This window comes from Lissotriton vulgaris, chromosome 1_1, assembly GCF_964263255.1.
Source record: "Lissotriton vulgaris chromosome 1_1, aLisVul1.2, whole genome shotgun sequence".
Classification (NCBI taxonomy): domain Eukaryota; kingdom Metazoa; phylum Chordata; class Amphibia; order Caudata; family Salamandridae; genus Lissotriton; species Lissotriton vulgaris.
The window spans coordinates 2,144,737,499-2,144,757,572 of NC_141685.1; the positions used below are offsets into that span (position 1 = coordinate 2,144,737,499).

Below are 20,074 nucleotides of genomic sequence, written 5' to 3' on the forward strand. Positions count from 1 at the left end.
GGGGCAATCAGTCGAGAAAGCAGAGTAGAATTCTATGGGAAGCCCAACTGTTCCAGGGATTTTGCCCCTAGCCATCTCCTGGATGGCTCCCTGGATCTCCTGCATCGTGATCTCCACCCCCAATTGTTCAGCCACAACCAAGTCTAACATAGGAGGAGAGGAATCTGCAATATAATGTAACATCTGTCTCCTCGATCTTTGCGCCCCTGGTGCATAAAGTTCAGGAGAAATACTGAGCACCGCATTGATATTCTCCTGTGCGAACACTAGCCGGGAGCTAGAATCCTGAATCTTATGGATAGTATGGCTTCCAGTCTCCTCTTCAAGGAGCCAGGCCTACATGCTCCACGATTTGTCCCTCTCATTGTGAGCCCTTGCCATGTATGCCCCATAATGCTATTGGCATGGTCGCTCCACTGAGGAAAATTATTTTTCACGCTCCAAGTATCCGCTGTCACCGGCTTGGCCTCCGTAGAGAGCTCCTCCATAACTGCTTCCTGCTGCCGTATGCCAAAGTGCAGCTGAACACCCACTCCTGTCTTATTAACGATGCGAAAACCACGTAAACTGCCTTGAATGCCTCCCAACCGATGTTGCTGATCCCTCATTAGTGACCCAATAAACTGATCTTGTGTTACGAGGACCTGATTGCCTGGTCCTCAAACAATGTCTGGTCTAACCTCCAAGACTGTATACTGAACCTACGAGGGGACCACTGGAAGATACATAATAGGCGATCATGATCAGAATACTTCCTCGTTACTCGTATCTATCAACGTTTCATATGCCTCGGGACAACCAAATGCCTTGATCGAGCACACCTCCAGGTCATGCTCACCAGAGCTGTAAGAAAAAAGGTCAAGGTATCAAAGCAGGTCATCCGCTGTGCCAGGAGCGCTTATTAGATTCCAGGCAGCAGACCAAATCTTTTTGAAATCCAGATCAGGTATGAGGAGGAGTAGTAGTAAATGGCCTCTCTGGCAGCGATGCTGAGGCGCACTTCAACATGAAGCCCTCACACCCCTAACAACAAGAGCAGTTATCATGCATCTGAACCTGGCAGTGGCGGGGGGGGGGGACATTGTACAAAAGGCAGGATTCCACCTTAAAAGTGACCTTGGCAACATGGTCAAAAGTAAGCTTGGCAGCCTGGTAACAAGGACCCCCTTGGCAACCTAGCTCAAAGCCTTCCTCCCTTTCAGATTTGCCACATTAGAACATTAGGGATCTAAAATAAATTCCACCCTGCACTCCTGCCAATTGTGTAGTGTTTTGGGTTCAAATTGTAGAATTTCCTTAAGCGGGGGTCCCTAGTTTCCAGTACAAATTCGGTAGGGGGTCCACTGATGTTAAAAAGGTTAGTAATCCTTGCTCTAGTCTACACCCAAAGGCAGGGTAAAGGTTTCTCCTTTACTGGGATCAAGATGAGGCATCTGCCACTGCCAGCTATTTATTTAACTGTGTTTTGAGGAACTGGTCTCACTGGGTCAGGATCATCCTCATTTGAAAGTGTCTAGAGTGCGCGAGGCTGAAGTAATTGCTTGGATATAGGCCTACAACTTTGGCGACAGCAGGTTTCTTTTCATATGTATTGCAACCAGTATTGGTGCACCAGTGGGGCCTTATGGATACCGACATAAGTTGCGCTTGTAGAAAGAAAACAGACCTTGGTAATGCCAGTAGGTCTGGCTTTGAAGGGATGCAGCTTTTTTGCATAATTATCAATTGCCGCATTTGCTAAATCAGTCATCTGCTTCATAATCTGCACATTTTAACAAAAGTTGTTCCTAGCTCATATAGAAAAAAAAACAGTGCAACATGTTTTTGCGTGCAGTAGAAAGCCGTTCAAAAGGGTTAACTGATCACATTCCGGTTCCATATTTGTTTTTTCTATAAATAGTACTAATGAGCAGAAATCCTTACCCATGTGTAATTATTACAAAATAATGAAGTAGTAGTATCAAACAATGTGCTGCATTATGTCGCATACTTTGCCTTTTCTCGGTGTATAATTTAGTCAACCATGCTGCATAATTCCAGTGGCCTTGGGTATATGTCGGAAGCATGTCCAAGAATACATCTGGAAATGGAGGTCCATTTAGAGATTCCTTGTCTTACTGTTTGATTCAGTATACTTCGGTTCTTTATTCAGTTCTTAGCGAGATATTGCAGCAGGCATTACTGATAGCTAAAAGGGTCCTCCTGGGATTCTGGAAGCCCTGTCTGGAGGGCTGGATTTGGGACCGGTGCTGATAAGCAACCGTGAAAGTCCTTTCTACTTCAGAAGTGGAAACACAATAGTTATTGGACTGGCGAGCACGTGTGCATCTTGCTCGAGTGATTACCAAGTTGTCTGGGGCTCCCTATACGCGCTCCGTCTCGTCTTTTTAGGTCTCGCGACCTATCAATGCGCGCAAGCGCATTGAGCGGAGGGAGAATTCATGTTGGCAAAATCCTCGTCAAACCAAGGGCTTTCAGCCACGGTTTTCTTGAAGTTCACGTGAATCACACAAGCACGCGCATTCACGCCCAGCACAGCACATCAAAGGGCTTCTCCTCCCCTAATTATTCATGGCCGGCCGCAGGCCGTCCGTACTTTCAGTTTCCCGGCCTCTCCTCCCCTAATTATTCATGGCCGGCCGCAGGCCGGCCTTTCTTTCAGTTCCCTCCTGTATCACTTTCCGTGACGTCACATTCCCCCGCCCTGCCTCCACCGTTCCCTACCAGCTACCACTGCAAATGTTGCCCTGCTTGGACTGGTCGGTGAATTTAAGTAGTATTTTGTGTAGTAAGGAGCGCGCGTTCTCCGTGTGCTTTATAAATTTGCGCCTCACTTGCAAGACGATGGAGCCGTTTAAAAAATACGGGAACTTCCAAAACACGCAGGAAAACCGGCACTTCGGGTTTTATAGAGGCAACAGTTTACGATGAACATGGAAATGTTGGTTTGTTGTGTGCGCTGTTTAACGTTACAACGTGGCGACCTTAGGGAATCCCATCCCAAAAAACAGGGAAATACTTAGTTCCATTCATTTACATACAAGCGCACGCGCACAGACAGACAGGCATACATATACTGTCAAATTTAAAAGTACTCTCACACGCCTCCCCTTGCGCATTCACGCCCCCCCACCAGCCTCTCCCGCCCCCATCCGGCTTCCCTCCTGTATCCGTTTCCCTGACGTCCCATTCCCCCTCCCTGCCTCCACCGTTCCCTACCAGCTACCCTGCTTGGACTGGTCGGTGAATTTAAGTAGTATTTTGTGTAGTAAGGAGCACGCGTTCTCCGTGTGCTTTATAAATTTGCGCCTCACTTGCACGACGATGGAGCCGTTTAAAAAAATACGGGAACTTCCACACTGACATCAACTCACTCTAGTGCGTGAAACAAACACGCAGGAAAACCGGCACTTCGGGTGGACGCACAAACAGAAAGATGCAATACAAACACGCATACAGAAAAATCGATTTGCCCACACACACAATCACGCACAAATACACCCTGACATTCAAACTTATGTACGCAGACACATTGGCGCACACATACATACACAAAGGAATACACAAACAGGCAATTCAAGGACATTACGTGAAACCTAGAGTTGTAAACGTGTATTGTAAAGAGAAATGCATGTTCATGTGCTCATGTAAGTAAATTGTGTAACTTAGTGTGGATTATGCATATGTCGGATAGTTGAGCTGTGTTTTGGTGGTTTGGGCGAGCACCACTTCTGAAGTTAAGACTACAGACACAATCCACAACACATTATCACAATACACAAAGAAAGATTCAAAAGCACACGCAGACACTTCTCCCTAAACAATTATCCGTCTGATGAATCTGTGTGACTTTCATTGCTCGAGTAGTTTACCCGCTGGTGAGACATTTTTACCTATGTGCGCGTGACGTGCGAGTCCTCGGGACCTGTGTACTTCTGTCTACAGAATACTTTTTTCAAAGCTACTCTACTAGCCCAAAGCACCCGACAACACCCCGGGCAGCAGACTCGCTCATTGTTAGCCACCTTTGGTAGATTGGGCCAGCACCCCCTCACGAGCCTCTCACCCGTGCTGTATGCTCCCTCCTCTCACTCGTGCTGTACGCTCCCTCCTCTCACCCGTGCTGTACGCTCCCTCCTCTCACCTGGGTTTTAATGAGCTGAGCTAGTAAGGACCTGCCCCCACCCCACACGGGACCACCATTGTTTACAGCTCCTACTAACGTGGAAACAAGCACTTGCCAATAGGTTTCGCATTTGGAAAGTTGGAGCTATTACAATTGCAAATAATGCCTTTTATTTTTGTTTACATTTTAAAAACCTAAAGTGCTTTGTCATTTACAAAACCAATAGCTCCAACTTTCCTACTGCGAGACCTATTGGCAACGCCAGTGCTTGTTTTATTGTTCTCTCCTTTATGTGGTAAATTGTGTGTGTTCTAAACAAACATTGGGCACTTATACGTGAGCGTCACTTCAGTGGGCTTTGGCTTCACCCAAATGTTTGGAGTCCGGTGTACATGTTTTGATTGTGTAGACGTTGCGTACTTCCACAAAAAAAGTGCTTTCCTTCCAGCAGATGTGATAATTTTGGTTATCAGCTGCCTAAGCTTGAATTTTCAGGATCACTCTGACATGGGAATTCTTTTTCAATGTCTCCGATAACGAGATAATGTATGTTGCATTTCTCCGGCAGCACAGATGTAAGCAGGCGGGCAGTCGTTAACCTGTATGACTTGATGATCCAATTGTCATCTGACCTCCACCAATATTAATCAAGTTATTTGCTTCCACACAAATGGACATCCATTCCCATACTATTTGCTTATAATGCTTCACATTACAATTCAATACTCCGAAGCTGTTGCAGCCTGTCTTACGAGCGGAGCCTCCCTGCTCATGGTTCCGCCGTGAGTGTCAAAGGCTCTCGATGCTGTGTGCAGGGTCTGCTGACAGCTGGGTCTAGGCAAATAAAACCGATGAAGTGCATGCTGGGAGTCAGCTTGTGGTGACAGCACCCAGTACATCCGTTTCAAAGCCACCAGGGCCTTTTGGAGTTCAAGGGAAGGCCCCAGCCGAAACGAGCGCTTTGTTTAGTAACTTAAGGTCTAAGAATTGCTCGTCAGTCTGCCTGTTTGATCTGTTAACTGTTCAATACAGTCGCACCTCCCTTTCAGGGATTTGCACTTTAATTTATGAATTGGTTAACTGAAAGAATGTTTAAATTAGTTTAGATTCTGCATTCCCCATCCTGAAATGTATAATCTGCTGTTAGTGATATAGTAAGATTGTTATGGACCCGGGTGCAAACAAGGGAATTTTTAGGTTACCCGCCAAGCCCTCCCCTCCCAGAACCCCCCTCCCCCCCTCCAGCGGCTCGACGACTACTAAAAAAACAAGCCTTTGCAATGCAATAGGTCTCGCATTTACCCAAGTTTGAGCTATTGGCATTGTAAATGGAAATGCCTTTTTTTTTTTTTAAACATAAATAAAAGGCATTGTCATTTACAATGCCAATAGCTTAAACTCGCATAAATGCGAGACCTATTACATTGCAAATGCTTGTTTAATGTGGATGGTGCTCATATAATCGCTGCCCTTGGGCTGAGTTTACTCAAAAATTACAGTAAAAAATAATCTTCGGTTTGCCATGTTTTAAGAGTCTGCATCAGGAGTTGTGGCGTTTCGGCCACTTTATTTCACCTCACTCTACCAGACAAAAGGTAGTTCTTCTAGCTTTTACCAATGTGTCTGGCTCTGTGAGCTTTAAAATATGTAATTTATCAAACATTTCCTAAAAATTAGTCCAATGAGACTAGCCAAACGCTGTTTTATAAATGGGTGAAATCCGCAAATAAGGGACACTTTTTTTAAGGGGTTCCCGGGCCGAATTGTGATCCCAATCCAATCCTTGGGGTGGGCATGTTCTCCACTCCGCCTGTAATGCAGCCTGCATGGAGAACACAGTATGTGCGCATGATTGTTTGCTTGAGAGGGCCGGCCAAGCACTCATGCTCTAATAGGGAGTGCAAACCACTCCTACCCCTACTCTGAGAGCAGGCCTGCCCCACAAAGACGCCACAACTGGGAAAACTAAAATGATAATAACCTCATTTAAGTTTTCCCTTTTTTTACGCTGCAATAAGTGGGGCGGCGCTCGTCCGCCTTAGCAGATGAGCCACCACTGCTCGCCCTTAAGTGAGTCCCATACTTACTTCAGGACACCAGATCCCAATTGTCTGAACTCCTGATCCTGAATATATTTTAACAATGACACCTCACCAGACACACAATACCTATTCGTATGGTCCTGAGAACCAGTGTAAGCTGGAATCATGTTTTTATGGGCCTGCATAATTAAAGTATATATATATAACATAGAAAATCAAAGTTAAAACCACAAAATAGAGACATAGATGCACCGAACATATAAATAATAAAACTAAAAAGATTACTTTTTTCTTGTTTGAGACATACTATTTGTAACTGTACGTTCACAAATGGTTGGTTCACACTGCAAACCACAGCAAACCTATGTGAAAAGTGCAAACCATTCATGACTGCAACCACACAGCTATTAATTTCCTTACTCTAACCACTACCAAAATAGGGAACCGCAACTGATGAATATTACACCACCAATGAAGATACTCCCAGGGCCAGTAACAAGGCGGTAAATACGAAAATGAACCCTTGAAACACACAGATAATTTGACCATAAACATTAAAAAACCCTTACATGCACATAAGACACCAACCTGCCTAGTGATGCACATATAATAAGCATTATGTTCTGGCTGAGCAAAGAATTGATCCATCCTCAATCGATACAAAAAGAGAAGTCCCTGCTGCACATCCATCTATAAACTTAAATACCACAAATTTCGCCCTCGGTGAAAATCACTGCAGTTTCTCACTAACTCAAACACAACATTTGAAATCTTAATATTGTAACAACGGTCTTCTAACCATGTACAATAAATCACCAGCAAAAAATCATACCGTGTAGTAGAACAAATAGTGTGCATAAAACTATCATCAAAGTAAGTATGTACAGGTAAGTGAAATAAAGAAACCTATACAAACTTAACCTCATGATATTTTGGTAGTCGATGTTTTGACTGCAATATGGGGAGAGCGGTTGACGTGGAAGCTGGGGAGTCCTGGCAGCAACGCTCAACATCCTGTGATTCTGGGCAAATCACTTAATCTCCCTGTGCCTAACAAAAATGAATGTGTCCTTATGTAACAAAACTGTTGCTCATGTAAAGCGCTCTGATACCTGATATCTTCTGGTCTAGTCTGAGCTTTATAAAACGATATATTATATATATATATATATATATATATATATATATATATATATATATATATATATATATATTTATATAATATAATTTATATGCTCCGTTTGGACCACGGAGCAGCGCACTCATGGACTGGTGCTCTGGACGCGATGGTGCCTTCGCTTATGTATCATCATCGCTCATTCCCTTCTTCACAGTAAAGGAAAGCACTCCACAGGAACTTAGTAAGCCATAAATTACTGTTATTCACAATCTACAGGGACAGGGTAACATTACGCGTTTCGGGGACGCCTTCGTTGTATGTTTGCATTTTGCACGCCGACTGGCGGCCATTTTAAAGTTAGGACGAAGCAAAGCACATGGTCTACGATTCATTGCAATTAAAAAAGGACCATATAGAGCCGATTTTGGGCGCCATCTTAAAATGTCTCAATACAACTTTATCGAGTACATACGTGAATACATCCACATTTTTTCGTACTGTAGAGTATATTGCTCCCCAGGTTCACTTCATTGATGATAGGAATAGATAATTGGCAATGTCAATTGAACACCTTGCCCCATTTTACCATTTCACCAAAAATCACCCTTCATAAAGTTTTCATAAAGCCATATATAGGCGAAAAAAAGCTGAGTTCATGCTTTATCATAAAATAACGCCGTGTATCGGCATAAGGGAAGCAATAATTATACAGTCGGTGTTAAAAATCACAAAAACAAAAGGTCCAAAGTACTTTAAATTAACCAATTTGGAAGAAAGGAGACCAACCGTATTTGCATTCTACACAGTCACAGAATCTCTACAGAATTTTGACAAAATATGAACACCAGGAGCCCCTAGTAGTTCAGTCCCCCAAATGTACTGACATCTCCTCCCCTACATTCATCCCATTAGGGGTCTTTGTACCGAGGTCTATAATGTACCTAGATTCAAGCCTGCGGAGTTTCCTGATCCTATCCGCCCCCCTCTTACACTGATGGGGACATGATCCAGGCCATAATAGCGCAATAGATCCCTATTACTGCTATGTTTCTCAAGAAAGTGTCTTGCCACAGGGTAGGTGACATCCCCCTTGGCTATTGCCCGCATGTGCTCTAAAATTCTGATCTTCCCTGAATGGATCGTACTCCCCACGTAGCGTAAGCCACATGGGCATTGCAGTCAATACACCACATGGCTTGTGGTGCAAGTGAGAAACCTATTGATGGTTTTGGGCTTGTCTAATCCATCTATTTGAAAAGAAAGGGTTCTCTTGCTCCCGAACATTTACCACAAGGGTAAAAACCCTTAAGTTCCCTTAGTGTTCCAGGGTTTTTGACCAACGGATGTAGATGACTATGCACTAGAGTATCCCTTAACCACCTCACCCTCCTAAATGTGATTAAGGGGGTACTGGGAATGTCAGATCCTATTACATTATCAGTTTTCAGGATATGCCAATTGCGTTTCAAAATCCTTTTCAACTGCATGGCATCGCTTGAAAAAGTCGTCACCATCCTGAATTTAGTAGTGTCTGTTTAATTTCTTCTGTTCACTGCCTTGGGTTTATTCAATAGATCAGCTCTTGGTACACCCCTGACTTTATTTAGCCACTATCTAAGGTGCTATTCCTTTTTAGACGTAGCAGCTCCCCATAGGGGATACTCTTTACCAGTCCTGGGAGATGACTGCTATCCGCATGCAGCATGGAGTTGCCTGCGGTAGGTTTACGATATAGTGACATATTCAATTTATCGCCGTGCACACTCATTGTAAGGTCCAGGAAATTGACAGTTTCTGAACTAACACACCCACTGAATTCCAGATTTACAACATTCTTATTCAAATTAACAATAAAGGCGGCAGCAGTTTCAAATGACCCATTCCAAGCGATTCAAAGATCATCTATATATCAATGCCACAGATGACATTACTCATGTCAATGAATCCCTGCACCCTGGATACCTGCTCCTCCCACCAGCCTACGCACAAGTTCGCATAGCTGGGGGCGAAGCAGGTGCCCATCGCTGTGCCAGACACTTGATGGAAAAAGTCCTCGCCAAATACAAAAATGTTATTTTTCAAGCAGAATTCCGTGAACTGTAAAATCATGGAGTTATGTTCACTGAACTTCAGGGATTTGCTTATTAAAAAGTGTGCAACAGCCTCAAGCCCATGATCATGATTGATTCGTGTATAGAGACTAGTGATGTCTAATACAATAAGTTTGTACCCCAGATCCCACAGTTGTTGCTCCATAAATTTCAAGAAATCCTGCGAATCCTTAATGTAGGCGGTAAGGGTTTTGACCAAGGGAAAAAGAGAAGAATCAATGAAAATAGACAAACGTTCAGTCAGTCCTCCCTGAGAGGAAACAATTGGTCTCCCAGGGGGGTTATTTTGGTCCTTATGAGTTTTGGGGATGTGGTAGAATGTGGCTACCACTGGCTCAAGACAGCGTAGGAACACATATTCTTCCATGTCCAGCATAGATCTGTCTAACCAGAATTTGATCATATCATGCTATCTTTTAATGCTGTCCAGATAAACTTCCTTTGATATTTTACAATACGTTTTTTCATCCGAAAGCGGTCTTCGTGCTTCCTTGATGTAGTTCTCTCTTGTCTGCAAAACCACATTGCCTCCTTTATCAGAAGGTTTACAGATGCAATTTTCATCAGTACCCAAATCCTCAATAGCATCCCATTGTTCTTTCGAGATGTTTCGTTTGACATTAATATGACTCAATCGTCCCTTCAATTTGAGTAATCCTTTATTTACGGCTTCCACGAACACATCAATGGCGTCTGTCGGTAGCTGTGGCAAAAATTGTGAGGTAGGTTTAAATTGGCTACTGTCCTTGACTAGGTCGAAACCCAATTGTTTACTTCGTGAAACCAGATCACTCGTTTCCGTCCTTGCGTCTTGCAATGCATTGGTGTCCACACGAAGTGATTCCATAACTTCAAGGGCAGCCAGATGTTCCCCTGTTAAAACATCAGTAACAGTGGTTTTGTCAGGTTGTTTTCTTTGTTTCCGGAAGTTAGGCTTGGTCTTGAAATACTTGTGTTATTTAAATTTGCGGGACAACTTGAAAAGATCAATACGTGTCTGCGTGTATTCAAATCTACTTGAAGGACAGAAAGTTAATCAAAGTCTTAGCACTTGCTTTCGATGGTAGAGAGTACTTTAGGTGTCAGGTTGATTATAGTTAGATTATCTAGTTCCATTGCTTCCCTCATTTCTTGCGAGTTACGTTGCCTGGGGGCTTTGCTCCTTATGCTACAGCAGCCCCTCCTTGTTTTCCTTTTACTTCTTCGGGGGGTCTGCTCTTGCACCCCTGCAGCCATGTTTGCCTCATGATGTGGAACTCTGCCTGAAAAGGAGTTTTCTGAGATCTCAAATTTACTCCTCCGTCATCAGATGACTCTCCAGTTGTTACTTCTGACTGATGTTTCAATCCTTACCGGATTTGCTTCATTCTCCTTGGCCTTCAATTCTTTTCTTGAACCCTCAAACCTTTTCGCGAACGTGAGTACTCTACCCAGAGCCTAGTCGCGCTCATCACTCTCGAATTTTTCTTGTTTGCGCAATTTGATTTTTGCCTCGTATTTCCCCAAGAGTTTTTTCATCTGTTCCTTTAAGCCTTCTGTTTTATCATCCTCTTTGTCCAACTCAGCCTCCAATTTCTCTATTTCAAGTAATGCCTTGTCTCTATCGCTCCAAGCGAATTTGACAAAGATAAACAGCATTCCTTTACTTGATTCGGCCGTGTGTGCTGCCCATTTGGGGTCTGGGTTCTCATACGCAGGGATGGTATAAATACGGAGTCCCCATTGCACCCAATCGATGTCAATATAGCTTTACAATGATGTCGCTTCCCACCATTTTCGTTGTTCTCTCTCGTATAAACGCACTAATGCTGTAATTTTGGTAATCAGGTTGGTGTTGACTGGGGTGGTTTTAGCACTCTGCGACTGTATTCTTTTTAAACATCCCCTGTGCTGCCTTGCGGCGTTCATTAACGTTAAAAAAGGCCCTGTTGTATTTAGATCAACATGTGGAAGTTAGGCTACCAAGTTCCTCGTCCTGTATGTAATAGCTTTCACGGAGTTTAGCGAGTAAAAAGACCTTTTCGTCTCGCTTACCGGTTACGTTATCGCCACGTCGTCAGTATCCTCCGATACAGTGCCGGCGTGGTTTTTCGCTACTAGGATAATTCTCCACAACCTCTCAACGGTGCACTGCCAATTTCAATGAAAGCTCAGTTTGCACCACGGAGCAGCGCACTCATGGACGGGTGCTCTGGTGCCTTCTCGTATGTATCAGCGCTCACTCCCTTCTTCTTTACAGTAAAGGAAAGCACTCCACAGGAACTTAGTAAGCCATAAATTAATTGTATTAACGATCTACAGGGACAGTGTAACATGACGCGTTTCGGCGATGCCTTAGTCGTATGTTTGCATTTTGCACTCCGGCTGGCGGACATTTTAAAGTTAGGACAAAGCAAAGCACGTGGTCTACTATTCATTGCAATTAAAAAAAGGACCATATAGTGCCGATTTTGGGCGCCATCTTAAAACGTCTCAATACAACTTTATCGAGTACATGCGTGATTACATCCACATTATATCATACTGTAGAGGATATTGCTCCCCCAGGTTTTTATTTGATGACCGGAATAGATAATTGGCAATGTCATTTGAACACCTTGCCCCATTTTATGGGATGAGATTATCAGTGGGCAGTGAATATTATATAGTATCCAATATCAAAAATAATTCTACAAAGAGCTGTAGTTCAACTGGTGGTTACTAGATGTCCCTCACAAGTCAAATGCAAATGCTTGATGAAAGGGTTTCAATGGTTTTGCATTTGACTTGTGAGGGACATCTAGTAACGATTAGTGGAACTGCAGCTTGATGTAAGAATAATTTCAATGCTTGACAGTTTGTAGCGAGAGCTCTTGTCATTAGTACATTTATTAGCATTGGCAACGCCAATAGGTCTGGAATGTAACTAAAGGGACCTGGATGCTTCCTTGCATGTATGCTCTCATGCCCTTATTCACTCAATCACTCATCAGCTATGCAGCCAATCATCCTTGCACGCAAAGAACTATTCACCCACTTATTCACTCATTTTTGCACTCACCTATCCACTTCACACACTAACTCACCCATCAAAGAAGCACTTCTTATTAGCTATAAGCTATACATATTGCATTTACTGTTAGTATGTATGTGTGTGTGTCACTTAGACAATTTCTGTTATAGGTGAGTTTTACCAGTAATGTCCGACTGCTAGTGTGTGAGGGCTTGTGTAGTGTAAGAAGTATCCAGCTGTTAGTCTGACGGGGTGGGAGAGCATTATTGGTAGGGTGAGGTTCCTAGGACCCTGGAAGAGGTGAGACAGCGGTTGGCAATGCTGTGTGCTGTAAGAAAAACGTGAATGGCACAATAACTGACAATGGATAATGGGGGCTGGCTGAAAGTCCCTAGGAGTAAGTATACAATAAACATATTTTAGTTAAATAAAAGGTGTTGGCTAACACCATACCTAAGCAAGCATTGGCTAAGCCAATAGGTCTCGCTTTTGCGAGAGTTAGAGCTATTGGCGTTGTAAATGACAATGTCTTTTACCTATATGTTATGGAATGGGTGTATGTGGTGTGGAGTGGAATTATTTTGATTATATTGGAATTGTGTGGCATGGAATTGTATGGAGGGGGTTTGCATATTGGAATTACGTAGCATGGTGGGCTGTGGAATTGTGGATAGTTATGTGTTATTGAGTGTACTGGAATTATGTAAAGTGGTATTGTGTTTAATGGAGTGTAATTATGTGGAATGGTATTTCGTGTTGTGCAGTGGTATGTTGTGGAGTACAATTATGTGGTGTGCTGTTGAAATTTGTGGAATTGTGTGGTGTGGATTGCATGTATGTGGTCTGCTTTGTAATTGTGTTGCGTTGAATTGTGTGGCTCGTTGAATTATCTGGGAAGGAATGGAAATGTGTGGAGTTGAATTGTGTTGCGTGGCACTGTGTGGCATTGAGTGAAATTATGCCAATTGCAATTTAGTGGCATGGTGTGAGTGTATTTTTTGTGGATTGCTGCTATGTGAAAACATCACCAGCCACGGTCCATGCAGGTAAGAGCGGTGGGCAGTGTAAGGGGGGATTTTGAGGGATGATGCTTGGGGAAAATTAAATAATTTATTTTCCCTTGTCACCGTCCCTCGAAATCCACCCCTTACAAGGCCCCACCCCTGTCACCTGCACGAACCACGGCTGAACATCACAGACCAGGTGAGGAGTTAAAATCTGTGTGCAACTGCAAAGAATTGATTTACACAAATTGCTCAGTCAACTGCAATGCATTAGGGGATAGAAAATGTACACGCAGCAAAATCTTAACAAACTGTGTTTGAACTGCTATGTAGTCATTGCTATATTATATTACACTACGAGTCATGTACTCAGTCTGCTAATTGTCGGAAGTCAAATTGTCAAATTCAACAATCTGAGTTATTCATCCACATTTTGGCAGTTGTTTATGCACAGTGGCTTCACTTCTGCCGTCTTGCTCTATTTACTCCCATGCCTCGCATGGAACCATATGCTGATACTATAGTTACATTCTTCTACAATCACTCGTTTGCATGTACTGAAGCCTACTCTGCAACCTCCAGACACTGTCTTGTGCTGAAACATTACAATACAAGTAAAATGTATTTTTCTGTGACTGCGTTATAGATATTGAGTCTGTAACTCTATTTTCTTCTAGACGGAGCACACAATTATAAAAGGAATTTAAAAGAAAAGTACCACAGATGCACAGTGAACTTTTAAAAAGACATATCCAAAACTGAAGTGCTATGCTCTATTAAAAAAATGTCCAGCTATTGGGCACATGGACATTAGGGGTGGGTGGCAAATTCCGTTCCACTTGCGGATTTTGCGAAATATGTGTTTGTAAACCAATATGCTAGATGCTGATGCCTATACATGCTGTATGGCTCTGTGCAGCATAAGGCACCTCATTGGAGCACTTGATCCTGCTGTTTATCAGCAACAGGTAATCTAACCCCAAATACTCACTTGGGCCCTTAACTTCATTCACAACACACTGGTAATAACCGCTGGGGTCATGTTTTTGTATTTCTCTAGATTAGTTATCTTTAGTCCCCAACTAATCTTTTCACTGATCAAAAGTTCTTTCCTCTGGTCAATGGACCATTAGTTGGAACTAGTTGATGGTGAAATTACATTAGATTTCAATATACTTACGCATTTGAAATGATCAGAGTCAGGATGTCTTTTACATTTTTATCTCCGATTAAATTCATGTGAACCACTTACACAGTACAGAACAAACTCCGTCTCTCACAGGAAGGAAGACTCCAATAACCAATCAAGATACTTTCATTTATACTTTGCAATGACACTGCATGAAAGGGAAAGGATGGAGAGAAAAGTACATAAGCGCAAATACAGATATAGATCTAATTACCGTGTGAAAACCAACTCCCAGGCCTAGGAATTGGTAAGGGTCCCCCGGGGGGAAAGGTCTGGCAAAGAAAGACTTCAGGACAGGAATCAGGACAGATGACCTCTCTATCACCGACGCTTGGTTTTACTGTATACCACCTATCTCTACTCTAATCCCATTTACTTATTATTATTATTCCCGCATTAGCATTAGTAGAATAGCTGGGTTTAGTTTTTCAGCAAGCAGATGGCAAGCATGTGAGTTTCAAGCGGCTATCTTAGCTAGTGCGCAAGTGCAGAAAGTTCCCTTCAAGCGATAGATAAATCATATTACGTAGTTGCATTAGACGCATGTGCACTAAAGAATTTCATTTAGCGGCCTTCTTAGCATCCCTCTCAAGTTACTGGTTAGTAAAACACATAGGCAAGCTTCGTTCTTACTATTACATGTCGTGTAAATGCATGATATCTTTACAATAAAAGTTTAGTACGGGTTCAGAGGTTACATAAGGAGATTGCATCCAAGCAAGTCTCTTTTTCACGAGTCCTTTCTGCATCACACTAAAGAAAATGAACAAAGTTGCAAAGCAACTTTATGAAGCCCAAAGTCAACAACGCGCACTGTCGCCGAGCCCAGTGAATAATTTTGAATTCAAATGCCCGTCGTAACGCAGCGATGCCCAATGTTTCAGTTTGCTTGCACTGAAAGGAACTACTTTAGGGGTGTATATGCCCCTTAAGACTGGGCTGAATGTCACTCTAAAGTTAGCTAATGGCTGAAGTGGGCTCAACCACTGCCTGAAGCTCTATACTGTCATAGGTGTAACAAAAATGTGTATATAGCAGACCAATGGAGGAAGAGGGATGGTGGAAAGTTCCTATAGGTAAGTATATTATACATATAATTTTACTCATATCAAAAGGTCTTGTCTAACACTAGACCTAAAAAGAAGAACAGTGCAGTAGTGTGGCTCACTGGTTAGAGGCGGCAGACCCGAGAGCAGAGGACGGCCCGGGACCAGGGTTCGATTCCCGACGCGGCAGGTTTCTGGACCAGGGTCAGCGGACTCGATAATTCTCTCGCCTCGGTGCCCACTCTGATCAGCGATCACACTCGGCAACTCTGGGCATAAGCTTGCCTCATCTGCACTAACGGCCCCACCAGACCGCCGGGGATGCCTGGTCTCACCCTGGAGATACCCATTAAGGGACCATCTCTCAGAGAAGCCAGGAAGGGTTTCGCAGCGGTCGAAGCGCGGAGATACTCCTCCGGGAGTCTATCCTAGCGCTATATAAAAACCCACAATTAATTAATTAATTAATTAAAGAACAGACCGAGAGATTGGAGTTTTTGTAAGCCCTCTGCAGCAAATTGTTTTCATAGGTTTTTCATGCTTTGCTGCTGCTTGGATGGTCCGTTTGTCAAGGCCCTTGCATTTTGAGATATTACAACAAAAAGTGCTTTTTTAAAGCTACGGGTGAAAATTCACTGTAGGTTGAAGCATGGTCCCAGTATGCATTCTTTGATGTGTTTCCTTTGCTGACACAACAGCATTTTAATTTCTGTTTGGATGCCTCAGCCTATCTTAAAAAGGACACTGTACAATGCGCCGCAAACTCCTGAGCAGTCATTTGTTTTACTTTGCGGTCACGCTTTTATGTTGTTGCATGTGTTTTTTTGTTCACAAACTAAATATCTGCACACACAAAATGTATGGCAAAAATATTGCCCCTTTATCAAAGGTAAGGCACAATGTTTGTGCTTTCCCATAACAATGCTGTGTCTTTTAAGCAAACAGTCCAAAACATGCTTTAATAGCACAAACATTTAATGATTGGAAAAAATGTACTACCTTACATGAAATGAAAAGAAGATTTATAAAGAGCGGTAGCTGCCCTGAGGCGTCCTAGCACTAGAAAAGCTGTGCCTTCTGATCAAACTGTTAACAGGAAAGATTATCAGACTTTTGTGAAGAGGAAGGTTTTTAAGTGTTTGCGGAACAGGAGTAGGTTGGGCTGAGATCACTTGAGATAACCTATCATTGTTGCCTACCATACTTAAATGATCTACCTGTCTACCATACCCAGTTACCATTTATAACTAACTTAACCTAACCATAACTAATCTACACTTCATTACCATACCCATACTGATACTCAACTGCTGTACCATGCTGAACCTAACCTGTATCTAACCTCTCATACCTAACCAAACCTAGGTGCCATACATACTAACCATAGCTACTTACCTGTCATACCTACCTACTATATCTATCAAATTTACATTAAGTCTGTACTATCAACCAGTCAGGCATACCTACTATAGCCCCGTACTTAACCTACCTGACCCTGTATAACGAAAGCCCCTACCATGACCAACTACATACCTAAACTATCCTACTGATCATACATACTTACCACTCCTGCCATAATTAATCTCTGCAGTGCACATACGTTAATGCCTGCCCTCAGGTGGTGCTTTTGTGAAACCAGGATAAGTTAAGTAGTTGGAATCTCTAACGGCTTATCAGCTAGATTCATCATAGTGCCGTTTTGCGAGTCCTTAAAAGCGATTATTAAGGAATCGCTATTAAGGACTTGCAAAACGGGATTCATGTAGGAATCGCTAAATAAATTGCTATTCCTACACATTCCTTATTTGCGATTAGCAAATTGCTAATCGCAAATAAGGAATAACTCCCCATTCATTCCTATGGCTAAAGGCCTATAGGAATGAATGGGGAGTTATTCCTTATTTGCGATTAGCAATTTGCTAATCGCAAATAAGGAAGCAATTTCAAGGGTGCCAGGGGTGTCCAAAGGACACCCTGTAGCACCCTTGAAATGTAATCTACATTGGTGTTGTGCACACACATGTCCAAAGGAAAGGTAAATAGCGGCCCAAAATTGCGATTTCGCAATTTTAAAATGGTTCATGAATTGCATTTAAGGAATCTCAAATAGAGATTACTTAAATGCAATTCCTCGCAAATGTGCGAATTCTTTATTAGCGAATTTTGCATTTGGGATGATGAATCCCAAATGCAAAAATTGCACTCGCAAAGGGCCAGATTCTCAGATTGCGAGCGCAATTAAGCTTGATGAATCTGGCCGTATGCTTCTACAGCCTGTATGAGTTCTTGGGTCTAAACTGAGGGGCCTCTTGTAAATAGCAAATATACTGCAGCCTTCATCTGGAAAGTGCTGATTGCAACTTTTGACGGGCAAAAAATAAAAGTAGTGAGACCTGTTGGCTTTGCCAATGCTCTGTATTTGAGATTTGCCAATGTTATAGTTCACTGATGTACTTGAAAACGTTAAATTATGTGCATTGTTGGAGTTTTAATTTGAAATGTTGCTCTCATCCATCCCCCGTGACTAACATTTGATAGTATCTATATTGTAAACCAGGGGTGTATGGAGTTTGATATGAAGGTATACGCTTTTGTTGAATTTGCTTGCATTGATATGTTTTTTATTAGCCCATCGTAAACAGGAATTCGTCCTAAGCTCTGCTTTGCCTATTTTCTTTTGCAGCGTTACGTTGATGGCGGAATCAGCAACAACGTACCTCAGTATGAGTTAAAGAACACCATTACAATCTCTCCTTTCTCAGGGGAAAGCGATATCTGTCCGAGGGACAATTCCACCAACTTCCACGAGCTGCGAGTGAAGAACACCAGCATCCAGTTCAGCTTGGGGAACCTTTATCGTCTCACTCGGGCACTTTTCCCACCAGAACCAAAGGTACAGAAAAGAGGACTGGAGTCTTTTGCCTAATGGCTTCTTTAGCTGCTTTGGGTTAGGTGTGTGAAGGGGTCAGTCTTGAATGCTGGGCGGTTCAGTTTGTTCCTACACCGTTTTACCACCGAGATGGATAGAAAGCTTTAGCAACTGGCTTTCTCGGTTTATCTCTTGAAAGCATTGCTGTGAGCATACAGCCATCTCGTGTGATGTATGGGAATATTACAGAAGCCCAGAATTGAAAATGGGTTGTTATATTGAAACAGTGAAACTATCCACCGCTCCAGAACTGTCAATTTGCTCCAAAAGCAAGAACATTAGTAGGACTTCCGAAATTAAGTGCAGACAGCGTCCTTACTGGCGCATTCCGCCAAGGTCTTTTCTTATGCCTTGTGGAGAGTGACCATTATAATATGATATTAACCCAGCTGTCACCATGGGGTTGGTTTTAATGCAACTAAGTTTTTAAGAGAATGAAAAATGTACAATAATCTTTGGTACGGGGTCCCTAATACCTTCAAGTTGAAGTGATGGTATCCCTCTAAATGTCTAAAAAATGCAAGCAATCCATAACTGCTGGAATTAAAAGTGCAGATTCCCGACCCAAATAATTGGATAAAGGCAGAAATGTCAATCTTGTAGCAAGGTGATGTAAGAGGAATGAATGGTTTGTGATTTGGGAGCGAACACGAAAGACCAATCCGCCAACTGCCAACATAAGGATTGGAGGCGATTTGTTCTATTTGTAAGATTCATTCAGTATTCTACCCGCTGGAGCCATATCATGGAGCGATTTGTTTGTCTGCGATTGCCTGCCTCCTTCTAACTTCCACAAAGTGCAAAGTTGGACGTTCTCTCAAGCAGTAGTTCTTCACCTTGTGACTTCTGTGGAGCATCTGCAAAAAGAAATGTATATCAGACAGACCTACAGATTATGAAATGTGTATATCTATATATTTTGCTTGCAAATCACTTAATAGAAGTTAAAATGTTAATTTTATTGGGGAAGTGTAGCTTTTTAAAATGGTTTTATTTCAAAAAGACGAAAAAATGCTAGACACTAGCATCTTTAATCTTATTTGGTCCTCAGGAATGTTATGCTTTTTGTCTGCGCATATAGCTAGCCAATTGAGGCCACTAACCGTCCATAGTAGAATCGGTTTGCTACACTTGAAGTAAAAACATAATTTTTGGCCTCCAATTTCATGCTCCTTCATATTTACACAGCATATTAAAATATTTTGCTTTAAAAAAATATATATTCTAAACGCTTTATTTAATCTGAGTAACGTTGCCTCAACAGTCAGGGCACCTTTTGAGTAGGCATCCTGAATTCCAGTTTAAGAACCACTGCTCAAAGGGACTCGGTGACATGTATTCAGCACAAAAATCACACATTTTCTAGGGTAATGTGTAGAGTGCGCCCCCTTGGTCATTAACATGGTTGAAGAAAGAAATGGATATGATCTGCTGACAATGTTACTTTCTCCCCAAACGATGCACAAGCCAATTCATGTGCGAAGTGGCAGAGGAGACCAGGAACAAGCCCAAGTA

The 20,074-nt window shown here is 42.5% G+C and overlaps 1 protein-coding gene across 1 annotated transcript in view; it reads left to right on the forward strand.

Moving 5' to 3' along the window:
* LOC147751738 (patatin-like phospholipase domain-containing protein 2) overlaps window positions 1-20,074 on the forward strand; it is a 223,660-nt gene that overhangs the window by 90,380 nt on the left and 113,206 nt on the right. Inside the window, exon 4 of the mRNA XM_086934023.1 lies at window positions 18,314-18,523. Coding sequence (XP_086790149.1) covers window positions 18,314-18,523 — 210 coding nt within the window. The remainder of the gene's footprint in view (window positions 1-18,313; window positions 18,524-20,074) is intronic.